The sequence below is a fragment of the Schistocerca gregaria genome, chromosome 9 (assembly GCF_023897955.1).
Source record: "Schistocerca gregaria isolate iqSchGreg1 chromosome 9, iqSchGreg1.2, whole genome shotgun sequence".
In the NCBI taxonomy this organism is placed as follows: domain Eukaryota; kingdom Metazoa; phylum Arthropoda; class Insecta; order Orthoptera; family Acrididae; genus Schistocerca; species Schistocerca gregaria.
Window position 1 is genome coordinate 197,854,508 of NC_064928.1, and position 22,009 is coordinate 197,876,516.

Genomic DNA, 22,009 nt, shown 5'->3' on the forward strand with positions numbered 1-22,009 from the left:
TGTTAACTGATGGACCCACAGATGTCTGTCCATTACCACATTTTAGCATGTTTAAGTCCTTGAATTTGCATGTGTGTCGACCTGATTGACTAACTTATGCTAAATAACTCGAATACAGCGCAATGTGTTGATCTTTCTCGTTAATAGTTACTGCTCAGCACAGCGTTCCCTCTGATGCATGTAAAAACTTTTCAGATTGCTTCTGACCACCCTGTATATGTATAAAATAGTAATGCTTGTGCAGGATCTAAAAACTTCACGAAGATCAGAAAAGAAAGCTCCCTCCAACTGTCTGTAGTAGGAGTGAGCTGTCTCTTTGGTCTTTCTGAAGTTTTTGAATCTTGTACAAGTATTACTATTTTATACATATATAACGGTGATTGCAATGGCTATTGCGTATGTGTGCATTGGTGGGAACATATGTTGACATCCACATTCAAGGCTATAGTCTGAGAATGGACAATGTAATCTGGAAATAGTCACCAGAAATAAAAAAAAATTCTGAATGTAACTGTGACAGAAATTGAGAAAAAATAAAATTTAGTAATAATAGTTGCTGGTATTACTTCCTACATTAAGCTGGAATTTCATAATCAAGCACTTGATTACACTTACACTGTTCTGCTGAATCATCAGCCATCTGACTGGTTCAATGTGGCCTAAGCCGAGTTCCTCTCATGTTCCAGGCTCTTCACCTCACATCAGCATTTTCACCCAATATCCTTAATTATTTCTTGTACATACTCCAATCTCCGGGTTCCCCTATGCGTTTTACCCTCTACAGCTCCCTCCAGTACCATGTATTTTATTCCCTATTGTCTTTAAAATTGTTGTATCATCCTGTTCCCCTAGTCAATGTTATCCATGTATTTCTATCCTCACCAACTCTGCACAAAAGCGTCTCCTTTCTTATTTTATCTGCAATCTAATTTTCAATACACTTCTACAGGATCTCAAGCACTTCATTTTCTTTCTGTGTTTCCTCCACAGTCCCTGACTTACTTCCTTGCAATACTTTGCTTTAGACATACATGTTTAGAAATTTCTTTGTCACATTAAGATAAATTTTTGGCACTAGAAAATCTTAGTTTGGCCTGGAATGCCCTCTTTCCTATGCTACTAGTGGTCCAGTTCTCTTTGCTTTGCTCATTGTACACTCTAAGAAATAAAAAAATAAAAAATATTCGCTAGGAAGGAATTATCTGAATGGGACAAAATCGATAGATGTGATGTACATGTAGAGAAAATCAAATCATTAAAATCTCAGAAAAATTGGATGATTTATTCAAGAGTTTCACAAAGTGAGCAAGTCGATAAAATGTTGGTTCATGTCCGGCCTTTATGCAAGCAGTTATTCGACTTGGAATTGATTCATGGAGTTGTTTGATGTTTGGTAACTTCAACAATTGTAGCAAAAGCGAGAATACTGACCAATGTAAGCCAACTGTCATAAAACAAACTATCATAGAACCACAAGTCGTCAAATAAATAATAACTTCAGAAGACGTTGTTTTCATGTGTATCAACCCGCCATATGCTACTGCCGACGTCCCTTATCCTGCCAGGAGAAATGTAAATAATAAAATAAAATTTTTGTGATTTTTCCTTGATGTTTGGAAAGCAGTATGTTTAATGGTGGTCGCCTTGCACAGGTGTACACACTAATCTCAGCTGGCAACGAGACGACAGCAAATACCATCAGCTTCACCCTGGCGCTTCTGGCTCTGCACCCCGGGTGGCAGCAGGCGGTGCACGCCGAACTCGACGCCGTGTTCGGCGAGGGGTGCGAGGGCGAGAACTGCCACAGGCCAGCTACTCCAGAGGACCTTGCGAAGCTCCAGGTGCTCGACCGGGTCATCAAGGTGAGGAAGCACCACTGCTGGCGTGTCAGAACTATTTCACACTTGCCCTCTACACAGTGTGGCCCCCGTGGAAAATCGCCACGGCAATTTCACATGTTGAGATCGATTCACATTGGATACCGCAGGAATATCACAAAACAACAACATACAATGGTCCTGTGTTCACACCAGATCAGTGAGCTCAGTAATGAACTGGGGACAGCAGGTGCTTGTCTAGATTTCTTTTTTTATGGTGGGGCTGGAACATAATTTGATACAGGCTCTTCCCCATCCACCCCCAACCACAAACAAATATAAATTATTGTAACCGCCACTTTTAACATGCCATGGGCGCCTAGGGTTTTATAAATAATAACTTTATTTTATAAATAATGACTCTGATACCAATGAAGTGTAACACCATGAAACAGCAACGCCGTATGTATCAAACTCTGCAGAGACTTTCATCACATAATAGGCAAATTTTCACCAGCGGAAAAATTCTCTTATTGGAGCACAAAAAATGCGAATATGTTCCCATTAGATTCTGACTCAAAAGTAGGGTACCAGATGCCTTATTCGCCTTCCTCAGCACCTTAAAAATTTTCCAAAAATGTTGTCATGTTAATATATTCGTACTGTTTTGAACTGCAGCTCCCCTCAGACTCCCACGCGCTCTCCTAACTGTAACTCACACACACACTAGTCCATCGCTGTAAGTCGCTCATACCCATCCTCTTCCACTTATCTCTTCTCCTTAACTCATTCAGCTCAACTTATTATCTCTTTGTATCTCTTTGTCATTGTTTCCCCTTCTCATAGTCACTGTCCTGTTCATTTTGTGCTAGTACAACAGTCTCTTCTCACTTTTGCTATCTCCTTCTTGCTCTCTCTCCTAACTATCCTCTCTTCCTCGTTGCCATTGTGCCATTGTCACATACTCTGTTTCTCATCATCACTGGCTCTCACCTGCTTTCACTCTGTCTTTCTCTTTATCCCCCCCCCCCTTCCTTCTGCCCCTCTGGAATTCACTCTTTTCCTAGCACTGTTTTGTCCCTGTCAACCACATTCCACTGCCACTTTGCCCCTCTCTTTCCCTCGCAGTGCCTTTGTCTCCTTCACTCTTTCTGCATCACAATTGCTGTCTACCATCATCAAGTATTTATAACTTTTTCGTCTCTTTCCCACTGCCACTGTCATCTACTCTCTCAGCAGAAAAAAGTCCAAATATGTTCGCATGCCAAAGTTTTGTAAAAATTTGTAAGGATAATGGGGAAGTCCGAATGAGACAGCCGGTACCCCCGGTTTTCAGTCAGTCTTTTAAATAAACAGGATCATATTCACATTATTTGTGCTCCAGAAGGATCATTTTTCTGGTGGTTACCTGAAAAGAAATGTATTGGTCAGTAAAATTTAGATAGTTTACTTATGCGAAATTGAAATAACGCAAAACTAATTTTACACCTCAGACCGGAATTTATGTGCAAAAATTTCTTGATATGTTTCAGTACTACAACGTGGTGTTCTCAGATGATAATGAACACACTTTACAGCATATATCTCTGTGCTACGTTACTTTATAAGCTACGTTTCGCCTCACACCGTTTTTTACGCACCTAAAACTTTGTATCTCTTTATATCAGAAACGGAGAAAAATACGAAGAAAATTTTCAAGTTTGTTGGAGATCAGTGTCTTTGGAACACATCGTAAAAATTACAGGCATTTTATGTTAATAGCCGTTGTGGAATCTGCCGCTGGGTTTTGGTAATCCAAAAAACAAGTTTTTGGAGTGTTTCTCAATAATGGATAGAGTTTTGAAGAGCGGGTTATGGCGTTCCTAGATAAATGTCTAGAAATTTGAGAAATTTGCTGTGGTTATTTATCTATATTTCGCCACTTACTGGATGTTACGCGTGGAAGTAGGGTAACTTTGAACATCACTGTCTTGAAAATGGGTAAAGATATCAAGAAAATTTTCTTGGAATGTGTCGTAAATTTTTCCGTCCTTTGCTGTGAATAGTCGTCTTGGAATTATTGTATGGGTTTTGGTCCGATAGTAACGGCGTCAATTTAGTAAAGGAAAAAAATTTCTGTTGGGTTTCCGAGGACCCAGTAATGAACTAATGATGCCTCCATAAGTCCCATCAAACCGATCGTAGACCACATCAAATGTTAACAGAAACAAATGACTTGTTCCATTTACCTAAGCAGGAGGAAATGTGTAATATTCATACCCTTCTGTTGCGTACAAAAATGATCCCTGTCCCTTGGATTACCCAAAACAGCTGCTCCTACTTTTTAACACCAATAGAAGCCGAGGTACGAGCACCGAAAAATCCCGTTTTTATGCGCGGTGTTTTGAAACATAGTTACACATGTTGTCGCATGCTTAACGATTCTATTCCGAACTGATGTCCATTATCAACAACAGTCTGAAGTTTTACCTCCAGGAGCGGAGACACTCTTCCATTCATTGTGATACAGGAGAAAACAGCCCCGAAATGCATCTTGAGAACTGTCTTACACTGCATAAAACAAATTCTGTTATCAGTACGTGAAGATTGCTGGTGAAGACTTGTATCCATGCGAACGTACGCCCAGAGCATTCCAGACATGATCTATGGGTCTCAAATCGAGGGATCAGTCAGGCGAATCAAGAATCTGTATATTCCTCAAACCTTTTGTGATGTGTGAGGTCTTGCATTATCTTGTTGGAATATGCCATTATGTATCTGGGCCATGAAGCAAATGACAATTGGGTTTACCATTCTTACGACACGGTGGCGAGCATTTGGCATATTTTCAACAATTACCAAATGCGTCCTTTGTCATAACCAATAGCCACACACATCATGGTGTGTCTCGAGAACTGCTGCATCCTGTTACCTACCACTAGGCCATCAATAGACATATTGGCAGCTATCCGACCGCTACAAACTGAAGCAAAACGGATCACTGAACATCCCAAAATGCCATTAAGGCTCCCAGTTGACTTTGCCCCTGCACCATCCAAGACTGTTGCTTGTCATGTACTGACATCATAGCGCCTCGAGATTTGAACACAGCTTCCAATTATATGTACCCGACACTTCGTGCTGACACTCTTGCCTATAACCTCACCCCGAATTTCAATTGTTGCCATTCATCTATCCGTCAAAAGCAGTGGAACAAACCTACGATATTCTTCCAAGGTATCCTTTCAGGTGGCGCCCGTGGCTACTCTTGTTGCCACAGTGTTGTCCTGGCTGCATCCCATGATCACTCTATCTGTGTTAGTTGCACCACAGACAAGTGTTCGTGTGCTTTGTCGGTATGATGCTCCCATGTCCCTCATGTCAATGACTCGATCGTTTGTTTTCAATGTCCGAAAGGTGCACTGCACCGTTCCTTGCCTTAAGGCAAATCAAGTCAATGGCTCTCGACAACTTTTAATATCAACTCTGCCAACACCGTTAACTTTTAATTATTTTGGGTCGCCAGCGTTACTATCAAGGGTTCAGCCAGTGGGAGAAGGGGAATTACTCTCAGCAGAAAGCAGTGATCCATCTGACAGCCAAAAGACCCAGCGTTCGTTCATAAGGATCGTCGAACTGTAGGGAAACCAATGCAGAAATACAGACACTACGCAGTAGCCTTTTCTATCGTCACACAAAGTTTACGGAACATTGGACATTTAATAATTACAGGTGGAGAGAATAGCTTTTAAAAGTGTGAAAAGGATAAGGCAATATAAAATAAAAATGAGAAGGGTTTCTATTCACATCTTTTAATATCTGTTTCCATCCTTTTACACTTTGACAAGTAAGGTCTCCGCTAGTCCCTGTATCTATATGGTCTAATAAACGCTTCTTCTTTACGCTACGGCAAATGTGATTTAAGCTATCCTCTTTTACACCCTTAGACAATTCCATTCCTTCCTGAGAGTTCGTAAATCCCACAAAATACCAGTCCTCCAGTCTTCGACCGATCAGAAATACCTGTTCCCAACTATAAGCGAAACTACAGAAAGTTTACTGCGGCGCTTTACCTTTGACAGTGATCACTGCACCCCACCGTTCTCCGCCGGTCCTTGCTGAACCGCCATCCCCCTCCTCCAGGCTTTTTCCAACTGCTGACGCCGTTATCACTTACCAGTTCCACTACTGATCCCAATTCCGGACCAACACTTACAGCCTTCGCTACCCTTTTAATTCTTGTACTCTGGTACATCATTCTTAGTCTCTGCCCTCTTATGATTACCTGTCTCATAAACAACATCATACTGTTCCCTACTACCCCACAGCCTTATTTGCTCCTACCAGACGAATTTCTCGGTATAACGGCTGCCCGAGAACCACAGCTGAAACTGTGAATGGAAGGCAATACTTGGCAGCCACAGACTCACCTCCATGCCGGGTTTGAAAAACTGCCTCGGGGTTTACAGAGCCGCCATGGTTCCACAGCGACTCGAAGGGTCGCAAGGAGTCTTGAAAGCATTTCCGAGAACGGGTTGATTACTCTGTTTTCAGCGTTCCCAGGGGGTTCAAGCGAGTGGCCATTGCCGGAAACCGCATTACAGCCAGCCTCTCTCCTCGCAACCGATGCAGCAAGCATCCTGCTTACTCGCCTTCATCAAAGATTGACCAGTGTCCAGCTTAACCTTACTGCCAGATTCTAAAACTGTTAAATCAGCCGTCGCAGCACGTTCTCTGGGTATTTTGTGTTGTGACCTCTACCTGTACAATTTCATTAATTATACACATTCAATAACTACATATATATGAAGATAGTAACTGTTTTCGGAAGAACAGATACCATTGATGACCGTGCAGCTTCTCTAGAATGAATGATATTTAATTGAAATCCTCAGCTGACGACAGGTGTTGTTGATATACCTCGGTGGGGAGGTGAGGACAGCTGAAAATGTGTGCCCCGACTGGGACTCGAACCCGGGATCTCCTGCTTACATGACAGACGCTCTATCCATCTGGGCCACGGAGGACACAGATGAATAGCGCGACTGCACGGACTTATCCGTTGCACGCTTCCCGTGAGACCCACATTCAGTGGATGGGCAAATATCTATTAGGTACATTACGTATGTAGATTGTGGATAGTTGGGAATGTGGGTCTCAAGGGAAGCGTGCAAGGGATAAGCCCCTGCAGTCGCGCTATTCATCTATGTCCTCGGGGCTCAGATGGATAGAGAGTCTACCTTGTAAGCAGGAGATCCCGGGTTCGAGTCCCAGTCGGGGCACATATTTTCAGCTGTACCCATCGAGGTGTATCAGCAACACCTATCGGCAGCTGAGGGTTTCAATTAAATATCATTGCCATTCAATAAACATTACGGATTAATCTCGAACATCACCACCATCTTCTGATTAACATATAGCACAGGCGCGCAATTACTGCAGCATCAGTTTCGCAGCGTCTGTTGAAGCAACACTGTTGGGGCAACACCTTTCAATTTCGTCAGGGCAGGACAGTATTTGCCGTAAGGGGAATTGTAGAACCTACGCGGTCAATGTCAAATGAACCAAGTTTGTGTACCTTTACCTCTGAAAATTTAAAATTTTCACAGCTAACTTATTCATGTTATTTGCGTCTACTGAAACTGAATTAAGAGATTAGATACAAAAGAAACACAGACATATTTTTTTTTAATTGTGCCATTTTTACATTCGATAGGGTTCGTGTCTGGAAAGCGTGTTGGCAGAAATGGTCGAGCGCTGTCGATACCCCGAAGGAAGTCATTCACAAGATGTGCACGATGGGGGCGTGAATTGTCGTCCATGAAGACGAATACCTCGCCAATATGCTGCCGATATGTTTGCACTATCGGTCAGAGGGTGGCATTCACGTACTGTACAGCCATTACGGCGCCTTCCATGACCACCAGCGGCGTACGTCGGCCCCACATAATGCCACCCCAAAACAACAGGGAACCTCCACCTTGCTGCACTCGCTAGACAGTGTGTCTAAGGCGTTCAGCCTGACGGGACTGCCTCCAAACACGTATCTGACGATTGTCTGGGTGGAGGCATATGCGACACTCATCAGTGAAGAGAACGTGATGCCAATCCTGAGCAGTCCATTCGGCATGTTGTTGGGCCCATTTGTACCGCGCTGCATGCATGGTGTAATGGTTGTAAAGGTGGACCTCGCCATGGACGTCGGGAGTGCAGTTGCGCATCATGAAGCCTATTGCACACAGTTTGAGTCGTAACACGACGTCATGTGGCTGCACGAATAGCATTATTCAACATGGTGGCGTTGCTGTCAGAGTTCCTCCGAGTCATAATCCGTAGGTGGTAGCCCTTGGACGGCCTGAGTGAGGTATGTCATCGACAGTTCCTGTCTCTCTGTATCTTCTCCATGTCCAAACTGTTGTGGCTGGCAGGAGAGCCAACACCGTGTTACTAGAGGAGACCGAAAGACACGCGTTTTAGCTCACGCAGGCTGGTGTGAGGTCTGGAACAGGACAAGGAAATTAGACTTTAGAAACAACGGACGTAGCTGGTGGAATACTTAACTTTAATCCATTAATGACGCTCGTGACAGTACATGATTAACAATATCAATGGTAACTGAATATGGCGCATTGCTAGGTCGCAGCAAATAACGTAGCTGAAGGCTATGCTAACTATCGTCTCGGCAAATGAGAGCGTATTTTGTCAGTGAACCATCGCTAGAAAAGTCGGCTGTACAAATGGGCAAGTGCTAGGAAGTCTCTCTAGACCTGCCGTGTGGCGGCGCTCGGTCTGCAATCACTGATAGTGGCGACACGCGGGTCCGATGTATACTACCGGACCGTGGCCGATTTAAAGGCTACCACCTAGCAAGTGTGGTGTCTGGCGGTGACACCACACAAACAACATCGCTTTATTCACTCCGAGACATCTGGACACTTCTCTTGTTGAGAGCCCTTCCTGGCACAAAGTAACTACACTGCAGGCCATTGAAACTGCTACAAAACGAAGATGACGTGCTACAGACGCGAAATTTAACCGACATGAAGAATATGCTGTGATATGCAAATGATTAGCTTTTCAGAGCATTCACACAAGGTTGGCGCCGGTGGGGACACCTACCACGTGCTGACAAACAGCAGTTGACCGGCGTTGCCTGGTGAAACATTGTCGTGAAGCCTCGTGTAAGGAGGAGAAATGTGTACCATCACGTTTCCGACTTTAATAAAGGTCGGATTGCAGCCTGTCGCGATTGCGGTTTATCGTATCGCGACATTGATGCTTGCGTTGATCGAGATCCAATGACTGTTAGCAGAATATGGAATCGGTGGGTTCAGGAGGGTAATACGGAACGCCGTGCTGGATCCCAACGGCCTCGTATCACTAGCAGTCGAGATGACAGGCATCTTATCAGCATGGCTGTAACGGATCGTGCAGCCACGTCTCGATCCCGGAGTCAACAGATGGGGACGTTTGCAAAACAACAACCATCTGCACGAACAATTCGACGACGTTTGCAGCAGCATGGGCTATCGCTCGGCTACCATGGCTGCGGTTACCCTCGACGCTGCATCACAGACAGGAGCGCCTGCGACGGTGTACTCAACGACGAACCTGGGGGCACGAATGGCAAAACGTCATTTTTCGGATGAATCCAGGTTCTGTTTACAGCATCGTGATGGTCTCATCCGTGATTGGCGACATCGCGGTGAACGCACATCAGAAGCGTGTATTCGTCATCGCCATACTAGCGTATCACCCTGCGTGATGATATGGGTTGCCATTGGTTACACGCGTCGGTCACCTCTTGTTTGCATTGACGACACTTTGAACCGTGGACGTTACATTTCAGATGTGTCCGTGGCTCTATCCTTCATTCGATCCCTGCGAAACCCTACATTTCAGCAGGATAATGCACGATCGCATGTTGCAGGTCCTGTACGGGCCTTTCTGGATACAGGAAATGTTCGACTGCTGCCCTGACCAGCACACTCTCCAGATCTCTCACCCATTGAAAACGTCTGGTCAATGGTGGCCGAGCAACCGGCTCGTCACAATACGCCAGTCACTACTCTTGATGAACTGTAGTATCGTGTTGAAGCTGCCTGGGCAGCTGTACGTGTACACACCATCCAAGCTCTGATTGACTCAATGCCCAGGCGTATCAAGGCCATTATTACAGTCAGAGGTGGTTGTTCTGGGTACTGAATTCTCAGGATCTATGCACCCAAATTGCGTGAAAATGTAATCACATGTCAGTTCTAGTATAATATATTTCTCCAATGAATACCCGTTTATCATCTGCATTTCTTCTTGGTGTAGCAATTTCAATGGGCAGTAGTGTATGAGGACGCAATCGAACCGCGGGAGTGCACTTGTAGGCATGGTTCATGCATGGATGTTTACATCTTTGGGTGGGTTTAGAGATATCTCTGAACAGTCAAGGTCTGTCATACAATATCCACAGTCAATGTCTGTCTTCAGGAGTTCCCGGAACTGGGTCTACGTAAACGTTTTTTTGATGAGTGTACATGCAAACTTAAAAATTGTGGTACTGCTGATATTTGGCTCTGATGAGTAATGAGTTGGAGAGCACTGTATAGTCTGATAATTAAGTGGATCTGTCCAATGACCCTTTTAGGAAAAGGGAACTCTCTTCTTTACAGTGACAAGGTACCCTTCGTTTCTATAGCAACCTATGATAAACTGTTTCTAGAAGGGAAGCAGTTTCTTCCATACAATATGTGTAGAATCTTACAGATATTTCATCTGCTCCACATGCCATGCTTTACTATTATGTTGTTATTGTGGTGGTCTTCAGTCCTGAGACTGGTTTGATGCAGCTCTCCATGCTACTCTATCCTGTGCAAACTTCTTCATCTCCCAGTACCTACTGCAACCTACATCCTTCTGAATCTGCTTAGTGTATTCATCTTTTGGTCTCCCTCTACGATTTTTACCCTCCACGCTGCCCTCCAATACTAAATTGGTGATTCCTTGATGCCTCAGAACGTGCTCTACCAACCGATCCCTTCTTCTAGTCAAGTTGTGCCACAAACTCTACTTCTCCCCAATTCTATTCAATACCTCCTCATTAGTTAGGTGATCTACCCATCTAATCTTCAGCAATCTTCTGTAGCACCACATTTCGAAAGCTTCCATTCTCTTCTTGTATAAGCTATTTATCGTCCATGTTTCACTTCCATACATGGTTACACTCCATATAAATACTTTCAGAAACGACTTCCTGACACTTAAATCAATTCTTGATGTTTATAAATTTCTCTTCTTCAGAAACGCTTTCCTTGGCAATGCCAGTCTACATTTTACATCCTCTCTACTTCCATCATCATCAGTTATTTTCTCCCCAAATAGCAAAACTCCTTTACTACTTTAAGTGTCTCATTTCCCAATCTAATTCCCTCACCATCACCCGACTTAATTCGACTACATTCCATTATCCTCGTTTTTCTTTCTTGGTGTTCATCTTATACCCTCCTTTCAAGACACTGTCCGTCCCGTTCAACTGCTCTTCCAAGTCCTTTGCTGTCTCTGACAGAATTACAATGTCAGCGGCGAACCTCAAAGTTTTTATTTCTTCGGCATGGATTTTAATACCTACTCCGAATTTTTCTTTTGTTTCCTTTACTGCTTGCTCAATATACAATTTGAATAGCATCGGGGAGAGGCTACAAGCCTGTCTCAATCCCTTGCCAACCACTGCCTCCCTTTCTTGTCCCTCGACTCTTATAACTGCCTCCTGGTACCTGTACAAATTGAAAATAGCCTTTCGCTCCCTGTGTTTTACCCCTGCCACCTTCAGAATTTGAAAGAGAGTATTCCAGTCAACATTGTTAAAAGCTTTCTCTAATTCTACAAATGCTAGACACGTATGTTTGCCTTTCCTTAATAAGATAAGTCGTAAGGTCAGTATTGCCTCACGTGTTCCAACATTTCTACGGAATCCAAACTAATCTTCCCCGAGGTCGGCTTCTACCAGTTTTTCCATTCGTCTGTAAAGAATTGGCGTTAGTATTTTGCAGCTGTGACTTATTAAACTGATTGTTCGGTAATTTTCACATCTGTCAACACCTGCTTTCTTAGGGATTGGAATTATTATATTCTTCTTGAAATCTGAGGGTATTTCTTTCTGTCTCATACATCTTGCTCATCAGATGGTAGAGTTCTGCCATGACTGGCTCTTCCAAAGCCGTCAGTAATTCTAATGGAATGTTGTCTACTCCCGGGGCCTTGTTTCGACTCAGGTCTTTCAGTGCTCTGTCGAACACTTCACGCAGTATCGTATCTCCCATATCATCTTCATCTACCTCCTCTTCCATTTCCATAATATTGTCCTCAAGTACATCGCCCTTGTCTAGACCCTCTATATACTCCTTCCACCTTTCTGCTCTCCCTTCTTTGCTTAGAACTGGATTTCCATCAAAGCTCTTGATATTCATACAGGTGGTTCTCTTTTCTCCAAAGGTCTCTTTAATTTTCCTGTAGGCAGTGTCTAACTTACCCCTAGTGAGATAAGCCTCTACATCCTTACATTTGTCCTCTAGCCATCCCTGCTTAGCCACTTTGCACTTCCTGTCGATATCATTTTTCAGACGTTTATGCTTTACTATTATACCATCACCTATAGCTGTATCTGCCATTAGACAGAACAACGTTCATTTCGACAGGAGAGCCTCGCGGGATTAGCCGGGCGGTCTCAGGCGCTACAGTCATGGACTGTACAGCTGGTCCTGGCGGAGGTTCGAGTCCTCCCTCGGGCATGGGTGTGTGTGTTTTCCTTAGGATAATTTAGGTTAAGTTGTGTGTAAGCTTAGGGACTGATGACCTTATCAGTTAAGTCCCATCAGATTTGACACACATTTTTCGACAGGAGACACTGCGGATGTTCCCGGTGGCTCCACTGCTCCCACGTCATGTGCCACATGACCTGGTGCTGCCGTCCAGTGGGTACAGGCTCTCCAGGGACAGCATGGCCGTCGTGTTCAGCTACTTCATGCACAGGAACGCCACCTACTTCCCGGAGCCGGACAGGTTCGATCCAGACCGCTTCCTGCCAGAGAACTGTGTGGGTCGCCATCCCTACTGTTACGTGCCATTTGGTGCTGGGCTGCGCAATTGTGTGGGCAAGCGTTATGCGGTGATGCAGGTGAAGACCTTGCTGGCAGCTGTGCTGAGGAAGTTCTTTGTGTTGCCGGTGTCCACGATGGAGGATCTTCACGACCTTGCCCTCTCTATCGTCATCCACCCTATCAGTGGCATGCGAGTTGTCTTACAGGGAAGGCATCACCACGATCACAACCCATCACCACCGTCTGAGAGAGCTACTGGGATCATCTGATGGTCACGCTCTCAGTATCTCACAAGTTGTGGTGTGAATCGTGTGGTTAACCTATACCATCTTCCTAATACACATTCAGCACTGTGCTCTGATCAAAATTGCTTTAGGGTTAACTGCACGTAAGTGGTGGAGTGAGGCTCATAGGAAGGCACAACATGCATTCAGAAGAAGCTAGTTTTACATCGAAAGGACATCTTCTTGTCCAGCACACCTTGTAACATTATGTGATTGCCTTATCATTTTAAATCATTCACTAATCGAACAGTCGCTCGGCAACAGCTACAGTTAGCAAATAATGTGAGAATGTAAAAGGTGAACGACCTGTGACGTAATGTGTTTATTGTCGCAGCGCCGTCAGAGATGCACTGAGTTACTGACTTTGAAAACCGCGGCGCGAAAAATGGACAGAAAGAGAACGCTTTTACGCATTCTTTTGATGTACGAGATATTCTGGATGAACTTATTTTCCCTTGTCTTTTGTAACTTGTGGGTGAACTTATTTTCTCTTGTCTCTTGTAACTTGTGTCAGACGCGCATCTCTTGCCGCCGTATTATTATTGTTAGAAATAATATTATTTCAGTGTGAAGTAAAAGTGCAATATTAAAAGTGCAATACTGCATAGAAGTAGATTTATTGTGCGACGTGTCTGTGTAAACGTCAAAGGAATTATTTTCATTACGAGAAGAGAAGTGCCAGACAAAACGGCATCCATGTTAAATGTCCATTGCAGTGTAAGTTCGTCTATTAATTGCCATAAATTCTGAGTTAAATGGAACTGGTGTATGGACTATTTATTTATTATAGAATCTATGTCCCACTCTTTCATGAATTTATTTAATTTTCTTTATGTTTATGCCAAATAGAGAGTTCACAGCCAAGAATTCTTTCGTCGAAATCGGACGGAAGTTGCATGTGGCGAAATATTTTCTCCGCGCCATATTCTACTGGAAAAATCCATGATAAACTACGGTCCCTTTGGAAATTCATGTTGAGCTATCCAAAAATAATTATATTTTGATTAGGCATTTACTCTCCTCTGCAATGCAACTTCCGACTGATCAGACGATCCAACAAGAAACAGCCGCACACGGTCGGCGTTCGCATATATATTTCCACCTTTGATTATAGCTACACTCCTGGAAATTGAAATAAGAACACCGTGAATTCATCGTCCCAGGAAGGGGAAACTTTATTGAGACATTCCTGGGGTCAGATACATCACATGATCACACTGACAGAACCACAGGCACATAGACACAGGCAACAGAGCATGCACAATGTCGGCACTAGTACAGTGTGTATCCACCTTTCGCAGCAATGCAGGCTGCTATTCTCCCATGGAGACGATCGTAGAGATGCTGGATGTAGTCCTGTGGAACGGCTTGCCATGCCATTTCCATCTGGCGCCTCAGTTGGACCAGCGTTCGTGCTGGACGTACAGACCGCGTGAGATGACGCTTCATCCAGTCCCAAACATGCTCAATGGGGGACAGATCCGGAGATCTTGCTGGCCAGGGTAGTTGACTTACACCTTCTACAGCACGTTGGGTGGCACGGGGTACATGCGGATGTGCATTGTCCTGTTGGAACAGCAAGTTCCCTTGCCGGTCTAGGAATGGTAGAACGATGGGTTCGATGACGGTTTGGATGTACCGTGCACTATTCAGTGTCCCCTCGACGATCACCAGAGGTGTACGGCCAGTGTAGGAGATCGCTCCCCACACCATGATGCCGGGTGTTGGCCCTGTGTGCCTCGGTCGTATGCAGTCCTGATTGTGGCGCTCACCTGCACGGCGCCAAACACGCATACGACCATCATTGGCACCAAGGCAGAATCGACTCTCATCGCTGAAGACGACACGTCTCCATTCGTCCCTCCATTCACGCCTGTCGCGACACCACTGGAGTCGGGCTGCACGATGTTGGGGCGTGAGCGGAAGACGGCCTAACGGTGTGCGGGACCGTAGCCCAGCTTCATGGAGACGATTGCGAATGGTCCTCGCCGATACCCCAGGAGCAACAGTGTCCCTAATTTGCTGGGAAGTGACGGTGCGGTCCCCTACGGCACTGCGTAGGATCCTACGGTCTTGGCGTGCATCCGTGCGCCGCTGCGGTCCGGTCCCAGGTCGACGGGCACGTGCACCTTACGCCGACCACTGGCGACAACATCGATGTACTGTGGAGACCTCACGCCCCACGTGTTGAGCAATTCGGCGGTACGTCCACCCGGCCTCCCGCATGCCCACTATACGCCCTCGCTCAAAGTCCGTCAACTGCACATATGGTTCACGTCCACGCTGTCACGGCATGCTACCAGTGTTAAAGACTGCGATGGAGCTCCGTATGCCACGGCAAACTGGCTGACACTGACGGCGGCGGTGCACAAATGCTGCGCAGCTAGCGCCATTCGACGGCCAACACCGCGGTTCCTGGTGTGTCCGCTGTGCCGTGCGTGTGATCATTGCTTGTACAGCCCTCTCACAGTGTCCGGAGCAAGTATGGTGGGTCTGACACACCGGTGTCAATGTGTTCTTTTTTCCATTTCCAGGAGTGTAAATGCGTGATGTAATGACTGGCAGTTATCTCTCAATATTAGTAGGTGTAACCTACTGCGTGTAACAAGGCGAAAATCCCCATTAATGTACGAGTACAAAATAAATGCTCAGTCTTTGGAAGCGGTAACATTCGTCAAGTATCTGGGTGTGACTGTTCGAAATGATTTCAAATGGAATGATCAGAATACACAAGTAACGGGCAAGGCGAACTCTAGAGTGCAGTTTATTGGTAGAATCCTGAAGCGATGCAGTCCTACAACAAAGGAAATTGTTTACAATAGTTTAGTTCGTCCAGTCTTAGGGTATTGTTCATCTGTTTGGGACCCTTACCAGTTGGGTCTGATTCAAGACATTGAGAAAGTCCAAAGAAGAGCGGCAAGATTCGTGACAGGTACATTTAGCCATCGCGAGAGCGTTACAAATCTCATAGGAAGTTTGAGATAGATATTCGACACGCTAAACGGAAGGGGCTGCTCGCTAAATTCCGAAATCCGATCTTCGCCGAGGATGTAGAGCATACACACCAACTTTCAAATCGCGCAATGACCACCATTCAAAGATAAGGGAAATTAGAACTCGTACTGAGGCGTTCAGACATTCGTTTTTCCCTCGCGCGATCCGCGAGTGAACAAAGGGATGGGGTGGGGTTGGTGGGGGGGGGGGGGGGATGTGACTGGCGCGAATTGTGCCCTCTGCCACAAACCGCTTGGTGGCTAGCTGCGTATATATGTAGATGTAGATGTTGTTGTTGTAGTAGTTGTTGTGGTCTTCAGTCCTGAGACTGGTTTGATGCATCCCTCCATGATACTCTATCCTGTGCAAGCTTCTTCATCTCCCAGTACCTACTGCAACCTACATCCTTCTGAATCTGCTTAGTGTATTCATCTCTTGGTCTCCCTCTACGATTTTTACCATCCACGTTGCACTCCAATGCTAAATTTGTGATCCCTTGATGCCTCAGAACATGTCCTACCAACCGGTCCCTTCTTCTTGTCAAGTTGTGCCACAAACTCCTCTTCTCCTCAATTCTATTCAATACCTCCTCATTAGTTACGTGATACACCCATCTAATCTTCAGCATTCTTCTGTAGCACCACATTTCGAAAGCTTCTATTCTCTTCCTGTCCAAACTATTTATGGTCCATGTTTCGCTTCCATACATGGCTACACTCCATACAAATACTTTCAGAAACGACTTCCTGACACTTAACTCTATATTCGCTGTTAACAAATTTCTCTTCTTCAGAAACGCTTTCCTTGCCATTGCCAGTCTACATTTTAATTCTTCTCTACTTATACCATCATCATTTATTTTCCTCCTCAAATAGCAAAACTCATTTACTACTTTAAGTGTCTCATTTCCTAATCTAATTCCCTCAGCATCACCCAATTTAATTCGACTACATTCAATTATCCTCGTTTTGCTTTTGTTGATATTCATGTTATTTCCTTCTTTCAAGACACTGTTCATTCCGTTCAACTGCTCTTCCAAGTCCTTTGCTGTCTGTGACAGAATTACAATGTCATCGGCGAACCTCAGAGTTTTTATTTCTTCTGCATGGATTTTAATACCTACTCCGAATTTTTCTTTTGTTTCCTTTACTGCTTGCTCACTATACAGATTGAATCACATTGGGGAGAGGCTACAACCCTGTCTCACTCCCATCCCAACCACTGATTCCCTTTCATGCCTCTCGACTCTTATAACTGCCATCTGGTTTCTGACAAACTGTAAATAGCCTTCCGCTCCCTGTATTTTACCCCTGGCACCTTTAGAATTTGAAATAGAGTATTCCAGTCAGATGTCTACTCTAAATACTTCGCTACGCGCAGTTTAATATGTCCTTCCTTGGCAGATAGGCATAACTCATAACAATGAGAACTTTAAACTTGTCCACACTCTGAACATAACGCACCAACAGTAAGGTCCGTAACAGATTCCAGTATTGTCCGCTGCCATTTTTCACGCCCCTTTTTTTCATCGGAGTACTACACAGAATCGTAGCAAGTGTATTTTTAAAAATTGCCTGCGTTACTACTCTCCTACAGTTTCACAGGATGTTGTGTTTCCGACGAAATCACTCTCGTCTCCACCCTGATTGCCTGATTACCCCTTCAATGTGCTCATTCATATTTTTCACCGGAACCCTTTTATCACATCGGTGAGACACTGCATTTAAGCACTCGTCATATTCCTCACCAAAACAAGCATTAATTTCTTCTGGTCCCTGCATTGTAATAACTGCATACAAAGTACTTTTAAGTTATACCTACTTTTCTTTTACGCAGTATAATCTTAGGGTTAGCTTAAGTTCTTAAGTATGGATACTGTTACTTATTGTTAGTTTTTCCAACTGGGGAATACACCGGTGAGAAACTTACATCTTCGCCCAGTACTCGAAACAACAGAAATAGTTACACGGAAAGGGTGTAGGACACCAGGTCTTCTAGACTAGCACATGATGTGGTTTAAGGTTTGTAACCTTTCGGAATGAGATGCAAAATAGAAAATCATAAAGAACGCGAGTGACACAAACGGTCAAGGTCTAAAAGAAATTCCCTAATTACTTCGCATGCTCTGACTTTTGCAAAAACAATCCTTGGTTCAGTTGGCCTTTTGATACCATGTCAACTCCAAGAAGATGATAAGTCGTTACTTAAATCTAAAGTGGATTAGTAAAAATATAATATAATCATCTAAAATCTAATTAATCATTTCCTGTGGTTTGCTATTTAAATTAAACAGTTTACGTAATTTTTCAGAGGTCATTTCAGCGTATAAACAATACTCTGATATTGGCAGAAGATTTTCAATTCCAGGTAATGCTTAGTACTATATATTTGTATAATCAATAGATTGTGATACATGACATTATAATGGTTTTAAATTTTCCTCCTATGTTCAGGCTTTTGATGATCAAATATTTTCACTGTTAGGTAAAAAAATAAACCTAAATTGTAAACTGCTATTTATAACATAGAGAAATTTACAAAAAGATCATTAGATGGCCTGCTAACTATGATTGTTTCCCATTATGCAACTAAATTACGTCATGACTTGGACTCTACTATAGTAGTTATGATCACTCAGTCTTATAGAGTAGCCCGTAAATCTTCATATTAACATATATTATTTTTAAAACGTGTGTTTAAATCATGGTTTCATCTTAAGAGTTGATCCGCGTGACACATTAGTCTGCATATTAGAGTTTCATGGAGTTCATGGACCTTCACATCGGGAAGTATCCCTTCATGTATCATTAAAAAATAATAACACATCATGTCATAAGACAATCTACACATATATACAGTCGTACAGTAAAACCTTCAAAATGTCATCTCATACTTCACGCTTCCTTTTTTTGTGTTTCAGTGCTTCTCTTTACGCCCATGGAATGAAATGGGTTTGGTGTGAAAAGGTAGGCTATCATGAGGAACGACATTCATGTGATGTTTGCTGGAGAAAACATTAACAAGTGACAGTAATAACTCCGCCAGCTCAGCCTTTAGATGTTCGGTAAGGCACCCACATTCTTGTGCCTTGGTTTAGATCGTATTGGTATCAGGCAAATAGATTTCTAAATTCATTGACACAGACTCGGCACTTGCGTAGTCAATAAGGTCACCTTACTGACTACTGTTTTTAACTTAACGTTCTGACAGAAACTGCCTCGAAGTGCCCGTGTACGAATTAAATTTAGTACTATTTCAGCATGGAAGTGTACAATACAGACTAACATGTCACGTGAATGAACTATTAGCAGAAACAGGAGTCAATTTTGAAGAGATACGGGGTCCAGTATTAGAATCAGAAGACAGCTTTATAGGACTTAAGATCAAATAAGGTCGCAGGTTCGAATCATGCCTCGGGCATGAATGTGTGTGATGTCCTTAGGTTAGTTAGGTTTAAGTAGTTCTAAGTTCTAGGGGACTAATGACCACAGAAGTTGAGTCCCATAGTGCTCAGAGCCATTTGAACCATTTGAAAGATCAAATAAGGCAGAAGGGATGCATAACATTCCATCAGAATTTCTCACATGATTGGGAATCATCAGTATCAAACATAGGCATTAATTTGTGGGAGAAATTTCTGCGAAGGCACCATCGGAGCACAGCACTGTACGGTAGTGAAACATGAAGTGTGCGAAAACTGGAACAGAAGAGAATCTAAGCATTTGAGATGTGGTGTTACAGAAGAACATTGAAAATTAGGTGGACTGATAAGGTAAGGAATGAGGGGGTTCTGCGCAGAATCGGAGAGGAAAGGAGTATATGGACACTGACGAGAAGAAGGTATGATAGGACATGAGTTAAGATGTCAAGGAATGACTTCCATGGCACTAGAGGGAGCTGTAGATGGCAAAAACGGTAGAGGAAGACAGAGATTGGAATACATACAGCAAATAGTTGAGGACGTAGTTTGCAAGTGCTACTCTGAGATGATGAGGTTGGCACAGCACAGGAATTCGAGGCGGGTCGCATCAAACCCGTGATTTCCTGCCAGAAAGGTCACAGTTCGTAGTAACAGACGGAAAGTCATCGAGTAAAACAAAAGTAATATCCGGCTTTACCCAATGAAGTGTTATCGGCACTCTATTGTTCCTGACCTATATTAACGACATATGAGACAGTATGAGTAGACGTCTTAGATTGCTTTGCAGATGATGCTGTCATTTACCGTCTTGCAAAGTCATCAGATGATCAAATCGACTTGCAAAATGATTTAGATACGATATCTGAATGCTGCGAAATGTGGCAATTGACCCTGAATAAAGAGAAGTGTGAAGATATTCACATGAGCACTAAAAGAAATCAGCTAAATTTCGATTACGCGATAAGTCACACAAATCTGAAGGCTGTAGGTTCAGCTAAATACTTAGGGATTACAATTACAAATAACCTAAACTGGAACGATCACGTAGATAATATTGTGGGCAGAGCAAACCAAAGACTGCGTTTCATTGGCAGAACACTTAGAAGGTGCAGCAGGTCTACTAAAGAGACTGCTTACACCACGCTTGTCCGCCCTATTCTGGAGTATTCCTGTGCGGTGTGGGATCCGCATCAGGTGGGACTGACGGTTGACATCGAGAAAGTACAAAGAAGGGCAGCTCGTTTTGTATTATCGCGAAATAGACATGATACGTGAATTGGAGTGGCAATCATTAAAACAAAGGCGTTTTTGGTTACGACGGGATCTTCTCACGAAATTTTCTCCTCCGATTGCGGAAAAATTCTGTTGGCAGCTACCTACATAGCGAGAAATGATCATCACGATAAAATAAGAGAAATCAGGGTTGGCACAGAAAAATTTAAGCGCTCCTTTTTCCCGCGTGCCGTTTGAGAGTGGAACGGTAGAGAGACAGCTTGAAGGTGGTTCATTGAACACTCTGCCAGCCACTTTATTGCTAATAGCAGAGTAATCACGTAGATGTAGATGTAGAAACCAGTCAGAAGACTGGTGAAAAAAAAGAACTATTTCTATCCTCTCAATATTCAATAGACAGTTTCTACTGCGGAGGGTTGACTTTTGCACCGATCCCCGTAGTAATTCCATGTCCAGAAAGCAAGGCGCATACCCATTCAAAATGAAAAATGTGCACTCAACAGTTCACTTCTCAAATTTTAACTGCACCTATCCCTGCTTTTCTATTCTCTCCGTATGGGCGCCAATAGCTCCCGACGTCACGTAATACAGTTTTGCACGACAGTGTGGAATCTTGCAGTCCCAGAGATCTTCTTGGAGAAAAGAAAAGAGACTCGCCAAGGCATTAATTTTTGCTCCTGTTTCTAAAACTACCACGGTTGGTATTCCACCAGCAGTAGCAAATGGTTCAAATGGCTCTGAGCACTATAGCACTTAACATTTGAGGTCATCTGTACCCTAGAACTCAAAACTACTTAAACCTAACTAACCAAAGGACATCACACACATCCATGCTCGAGGCAGGATTCGAACCTGCTACCGTAGCGGTCGCGCGGTTCCAGACTGAAGCGCCTAGAACCTCTCGGCCACACTGGCCGCCCCAACAATAGCATGAAGTGCGTGCTGAACCTGGTCTTCAAACTGTTCTGTACAGGACAAGAGATCATCACATAACCTATTGCGTAATTCTTTCCGTTACTACAACGAAACACAAGTCTTTCTGCGTTATAACGTGTGCGTGTCCCCGTGTAATATTTCTGGCTTATTCAGCCATCATATTAGGCTCCAGGAAGCTATTCCCAGGCCAATGGAGATGCAAGAAGCATAGAGATGACGCAATGTGGGATGAGGTACCGGTGACAGATGTTAGATGCG

General features: G+C 43.8%; 1 protein-coding gene across 1 annotated transcript in view; it reads left to right on the forward strand.

The window, feature by feature from the left end:
* Nucleotides 1–13,152, forward strand: part of LOC126291510 (cytochrome P450 4V2-like) — a 61,109-nt gene extending 47,957 nt beyond the window's left edge. The window contains exons 5-6 of the mRNA XM_049985015.1: nucleotides 1,653–1,862; nucleotides 12,685–13,152. Coding sequence (XP_049840972.1) covers nucleotides 1,653–1,862; nucleotides 12,685–13,152 — 678 coding nt within the window. The remainder of the gene's footprint in view (nucleotides 1–1,652; nucleotides 1,863–12,684) is intronic.
* The last annotated feature ends 8,857 nt before the right edge of the window (nucleotides 13,153–22,009 follow it).